The following is a 6,772-nucleotide window of genomic DNA, read 5'->3' on the forward strand; positions in this document are numbered from 1 at the left end:
CCTTCCTCAGAAATAAAGAACTGTTAGGCTGTACAGATTGAAAATTGTATATATGATCCTTTTTGTTGAACATAAATTTTGCAAGCAGCAAGTACTGTACTTCTAATATACTGTTTTGCTTTACAGAATTCAATTCGCCATAACCTGTCACTTCATAGTAAGTTTATTCGAGTTCAGAATGAAGGAACTGGAAAAAGTTCTTGGTGGATGCTCAACCCAGAGGGAGGCAAGAGTGGAAAATCCCCTCGGAGAAGAGCTGCATCCATGGACAACAACAGTAAATTTGCTAAGAGCAGGGGACGAGCTGCCAAGAAGAAAGCATCCCTCCAGCCTGGACAGGAGGGTCCTGGGGACAGCCCTGGGTCTCAGTTTTCTAAATGGCCTGCAAGTCCTGGGTCCCACAGCAACGATGACTTTGATAACTGGAGTACATTTCGTCCTCGAACCAGCTCAAATGCTAGTACAATCAGTGGGAGACTTTCTCCCATCATGACAGAACAGGATGACCTGGGAGATGGAGATGTCCATTCTCTGGTGTATCCACCTTCTGCTGCAAAGATGGCTTCCACTTTGCCCAGTCTGTCTGAAATCAGCAATCCTGAAAACATGGAAAACCTTTTGGATAATCTCAATCTTCTCTCATCCCCAACATCTTTAACTGTATCAACCCAGTCTTCGCCCGGCAGCATGATGCAGCAGACACCTTGTTACTCATTTACACCGCCAAACACCAGTCTGAATTCACCCAGCCCAAACTACTCAAAGTACACATACGGCCAATCCAGCATGAGCCCCTTGTCCCAGATGCCTATGCAGACACTTCAGGACAGCAAACCCAGTTATGGAGGCTTGAACCAGTATAACTGTGCACCAGGACTTTTAAAAGAGTTGCTGACTTCTGACTCTCCTCCCCACAATGACATTATGTCACCAGTTGATCCTGGAGTGGCCCAACCCAACATTCGGGTCCTGGGCCAGAATGTAATGATGGGCCCTAATTCAGTCATGCCAGCCTATGGAAGCCAGGCATCTCATAACAAAATGATGAACCCCAATTCCCACACCCACCCTGGACATTCACAACAAACGTCTTCAGTCAATGGACGTGCCCTGCCCCATGTGGTGAACACCATGCCTAACACATCTGCCATGAACCGCTTGACCCCCATGAAGACACCTTTACAAGTGCCTCTGTCCCACCCCATGCAGATGAGTGCCCTGGGCAGCTACTCTTCTGTGAGCAGTTGCAATGGCTATGGTAGGATGGGTGTCCTCCACCAGGAGAAGCTCCCAAGTGACTTAGATGGAGTGCTTATTGAGCACTTGGACTGTGACATGGAATCTATCATTCGGAATGACCTCATGGATGGAGACACTTTGGATTTTAACTTTGATAATGTGTTGCCCAACCAAAGCTTCCCACACAGTGTCAAAACTACAACACACAGCTGGGTGTCAGGCTAAGAGTTAGTGAGCAGGTAAGTTCATTCATTCTGATATAAAAAGGCCTTTTTAGAAGGGGACACAGGGCCATGTGTCTTCCATGGCTAGACCTTTTAAAAAATTAAATTTAAGACAGTGTCTTTTTTAACCTGACATCCCAACACACCTGGGTTATGTGGTACCAGGGAGCTAACCTAGGGCAGCACTCTGACAGAGCTACATCCTGCGATCATGCTAGACTTTTTTTTCTAATGTCACCTAATTGTTCTTTGCAGGGAAGCATCTGTACCATGTCACCACTAGCTTACAAATTTTCCTTTTGAGGCTAAAATAGAGTGCACATTCCTTTAATAGATTCTTTTCACTGTTAGATGGCTTCCTCCTTTCTACCAGCTCTTGAATAAATGAGCACATTTGTTACTAATCAGATGCCAGAGGGAGGTCACCATCCACCTTTAAAAATAAATAAATATGAGGAATTTCCCGTTTAATGATTCTGGAGCTGTTTGAGAAAGCTGTAGCTTTCCCCATTCCCAAGTATACCTGACTCTCTAGTTGAATGCAATTGAATTGGATTTGACTGTATTTTCATTGTGTGTGTGTTCTCCCCCTTAGGCTACATTAAAAAGAACTGCAGAATGTCTGACAACAGGAACTGAGAGAAGCAGTCCAAAGATGCCCTTCACCCCTCCTTTTAGTTTTCTTGATTTAAAAAAAAAAAAAAATCCTATTTTCCTTTCATCAGACTTGGCAACAGAAACACTTTCCTGTACAGGATGTTTGCCCAGCGTTTGCAGGTTATATGCTCCTGTAGATAAGGACTGTGCCATTGGAAATCGTTACAATGAAGTGCCAAACTCACTACACCATGTAATTGCAGAAAAGACTTTCAGATACTGGCGTGTTTTCAAGTTTTGTATATATACAGTAGACACAGAATTGTATTTGTGTGTGTGTGTTTTTTTTTTAATATCTACTTGGTCCAAGGAACGTTTATACTCTTTTGTAATACTGTGATGGTCTTGTGTCTTGATGAACTTTGCTTTGTACTACCTGTGTTCTGTTAAGGTGATGAATCACGAACTAAGATCTCCATTCTGCACCTCTGCTGAGTGACTCTGAACCTGTTCATCTTGCCACAGGATTTGTATGAGAACCAAGTAGCCTGTGATCAATCTGCTGAATAAATAAATGGACTTGTCAAACTTTGGGGCAGAATAAGATTAAGTGCCAGCTTTGTACAGGTCTTTTCTATTTTTGTTGTCTATTTTGTTATTTGCAAATTTGTACAAACACCTTAAAATGGTTCTAATTTCCAGATAAATGACTTTCGATGTTATTGTTAGGACATGATCATTTTTGGAATAGATATTGAACTGTAATGTTTTCTTAAAACTAGAGTCTACTTTGTTACATTGTCTGCTTGTAAATTTGTGGAATCAGGTATTTGGGGGCAGCATTCATAATTTTCATTTTGTATTTCTAACTGGATTAGTACTAATTTTATACGTGCTTAACTGGTTTGTACACTTTGGGATGCTACCTGCTGATGTTTCTGACTAATCTTAAATCATTGTAATTAGTACTCTTGCATACGCAACGTTTCTGGCCCTGTTTGGGCAAGAAAGTGATGTATATTTACAGACACTTTGTGTTTTGTATGTAGAAGAATTTAATATGTTTTTATGTGTGTATTTTAAAGAAATTCCACCTGCTTTTATTACCCTGTGAATTGTGTGCAGCACATAGCATCAAGTCTTGAGATGGATGCCCTGTGTCACGTTCTTACAGATCCTTCAGGGAGGCCCCTCCAAACATGCCTGGTGCCACGTTGTCACGGTTCCTTAGGGAGGCCTTCTGTCTGTAGGTCAGGAAAGGAGACCTTCATCTGGAATGACATTCCCTCTCTAACTGGGGTTTCCTCCTCCTCCGAGTTCTTTGTTTTTGTCCAGGTTGGAGGTGGTTTTATGGCTGTGTACTAAAGAATCATGTTACTTCTCAGTCTCTATCCCTGTTCTCTTTGGCTCTGAACAGTGTACATCTAAGGAGGAAAAGGAAGTCTGAAAACAGGACCTCAGTGCTTTGTATTCTTAACTGCAGATAGTGGCTAACACATGGAACAGAACTAGTTTAAAAATTGAGACAATAACCTTGAAGACAAACCAGCCATAAGTGTATATTTATTTTGAAATCCTTAGCTTAAGAATTTGAGTTTTGCCAGCCTTGAGCAGCCTAACTTCTGTCTCAAACATAAGATGTAGTACTTTCTAGTTACCTGTAGCTGACAGACCAAGATAATCAGGTCTGCCTCCCATCCCATCTGTCAACATTTCTAAGTCCCATTGAATTTCCCGAGCCACTACAATGTTAGGAATATGTGTACAGCAGCATCTCTCTTTGCCTTCTTGAGAAGGCCTGGTTTCTGTGTACACAAACCAATTGAATTTGCTGTTTTCAGTATGTTTCTTACCACTCCTTTTGCTTAGTATATTCTCTGTTCACATTAATAAGAATACAAATGTTCCTGATTTTTGCAGTTGACCAGCTTTGTCATAAGCTTCCCACTGTTGACTTTTTTGGCGGGGGCTACTGATCATTGTCTGTTTGGGCACTCCAAAACAGGGTTCATTTTAGAAACCTTAGTTCCTCCAAGCAGAGCCTTCTACAAACGGAGTAGAACTTACTGGTGTCAGAGAACTCAGGCCTCACTTTCCTATTTCTTCACCATTGCAGAAAGGGCCTCTGCATTTAATCATTCGACACAGAGGCAGCTACAGCTGTAATCAGTAGACTTGCAGAATGTCACTGAGTGACTTGGGTGTTTCTTCCTCCTGAAGCTGTGTAAATCTCATCCCCCAGTTTCCTTAGTATGAAGATCATGAGTCATGGGTAGTTGTCTTGGGTACAGTGAAATCCAGGAAACGCTTCTTGTCTATTTGAAAAGCAAACTTCATGTGGCCTCTGGGAGCCCTTCTCTGTAAAAATGTGCCCTTTCTAGAGCAGTTGGTCTATTATTGTACATGATTGCTTTGTGAAATGATTTCACTTATGCAGCCATGGTTGATTTATTCCCTTTGGTTTGTACTGTTACTCAAAGCATATTGTATTATAGAGCTCCTTGGCTATTTTAAATATAAAGATGTATTGTTTCCGTAATATAGATGTGTGGAATATATTTACGTGATAGATGTATGACATGGGAAATTCTGTTTGGACAAACTGACTGAGTCTAAGTTAATTAGCAAATATATCCTGATGATCAGTAAATCCTGGACTACAACAGTAAGGGATAGGGTTACTTAAAATGGACAGTTCCCCAAAGGTGTACAATTTGAACTTGTTCAACTGCTGAATATATGACTCCTCCCCTCCCCCAAAGAAAGACCCCTGTCAGTTCATAGTTACAGCTCTTAAAAGTTAACTGATTTTAAGTGAAAATTTTCTCTGTGGTTTCAACTGGGGAATGATCATTCATTATACTGTGCATTGTGGTTTATGCAAACAAAACAGCCTGGCACTGTGGCAAGTGATGGCCTTGTAAGTCCCATCAGGATAGAGTCACGCCCTCCCACACAGGTTACCACCTGAGTTGAGTAACAGTGCAGACTCCATGTTCCTGTTCTGATACTATCTGAGAAGTGCCTGATGATGATGATGATGATGATGTACTTACAGATACAAGAACAATCTTTGCTATAATTGTATAAAGCCATAAATGTACATAAACTATCTTTAAGTGGCTTGGTGTGTTTCTTTCCTTAGTGTTTGAAAGAAGCTCTTGATCAAGAATGTTTTCATTTAGCTACCAAAGCACTTGAGTTAGACCTTGTCAATTCCGGTGTTAACGGTTATTCAAATCTGCCATTTCCTTTGGAAGGAAGAGGGAACCATCCCCATAGGACTAAATCATGGCCCCTGACATAAAAAAGTGATATAAAATTAACATCTAGAGCAGTGGTTCTCACCCTGTGGGGTCGGGACCCCTTCGGGGATCAAATGACCCTTTCACAGAGGTTGCACGTGAGATACATTATGATTCACACAAGCAAGATTAGTTTTGAAGTAGCAATGAAAATTTTATGGTTCAGAGTCACTACAATATGAAATATTAAAGGGATCCAACATTAGAAATGTTGGGAACAACTCACTGCTCAAGAGTCTGGCATGTTGACATAAACCTTTAATCCCAGCACTTGGGAGGCAGAGGCAGGTGGCTCTCTGTGAGTTAGAGGCTGGCCTGGTTTACATGGCATGTTCCAGGATAGCCAGGACTACATAGAATGAATCTCAAAGTCTATAGAGTTTTTAAAGTCTTGGAATGCCTAGAACCTCATTTAGGTGAGTAACTATACGCTTATGAACCCTTAATAGCAGACTGAAGACAAGTTATAGGGTCTGGCAAGAGCAAGGCTCTGGTTAGAGTAAACACGAGGTGAGGGGGCAGACTTGATGGCTCTCCAAGGCCAGAGGATCCCCTTGGGGGTACATCTTGCCCAAAGAGGAGGATCTCTAGTTGCAGAGCAGTTTCTATGTATTTGCTTTCAAAATTTTCCTGGGGGTTGGTTTCAATTAGCATAGTTAAGACTATATTTAAAACAAGGCTCTGCTTGTCTCCCTGTCTGTAGCAGACAAGCAAATGGATGAATGAGTTAAAGTAATGAAGAAAGGGGGATTCTTGTGTTTTATGTTTAGACAGCAAAAGGTCAGCTTGGTGCTTCCTCTCATGGCAGAACCTTTTAAAATGTGGTAGACCTCCCCCCCAAAAAAAGAAAGCCCAGTATGTAGAACTGAAAACCAAACAGCAACAAACTATAAACTGAGGCTCACACACATTGAGTTTTGAAAGCTTTTGATCTGGACCAAATGTTGGCCTCCTTGATTGTATAGATGTAGGCCTGCTTGATTGGACTAACAGAACTCAGAAACCTGACAGCTCCTTGTAACATTTCAGACTAGTCCTCAAGTAGTCATCTCTTGATAAATGGCAGGAGACGGCAGGATTTTCATATTTATTATAGGTCAGTGCTCAGAACAGTCCTATGGGCCTATAGCGAGGCTCTGATGTAGTAGTAGGGTTGTATAAACTTAGTCATGATGGAAGTGTGAAAAATACTGCAACCTCTAGTCAAAAGGTTTCCAACCCTACCCTGCAATAATGAGAAATTAGAACAACCTAAACAAAATGAAAAGGGCTTAAGGATGTTTTCAAGTTTAAAACTGGGAGACGAGTGAAGGAAAGGGAGAAGATAGTACATAAAGCAGGCATTAAAGGGAGCCAATTTAACTGCAGGCCCAAATGATCCCTTAACACCGTGTTGTCTAGAAGTTA

The 6,772-nt window shown here is 41.5% G+C and overlaps 1 protein-coding gene across 1 annotated transcript in view; it reads left to right on the forward strand.

The window, feature by feature from the left end:
• Foxo1 (forkhead box O1) overlaps positions 1-5,182 on the forward strand; it is a 74,441-nt gene extending 69,259 nt beyond the window's left edge. The window contains exons 2-3 of the mRNA XM_051176917.1: positions 127-1,478; positions 2,059-5,182. Of these exons, the coding sequence (XP_051032874.1) occupies positions 127-1,464 (1,338 nt within the window). The 3' untranslated portion in view covers positions 1,465-1,478; positions 2,059-5,182. The remainder of the gene's footprint in view (positions 1-126; positions 1,479-2,058) is intronic.
• Positions 5,183-6,772: the final 1,590 nt, after the last annotated feature.

This window comes from Phodopus roborovskii, unplaced genomic scaffold (genome assembly GCF_943737965.1).
Source record: "Phodopus roborovskii unplaced genomic scaffold, PHOROB, whole genome shotgun sequence".
Lineage (NCBI taxonomy): Eukaryota > Metazoa > Chordata > Mammalia > Rodentia > Cricetidae > Phodopus > Phodopus roborovskii.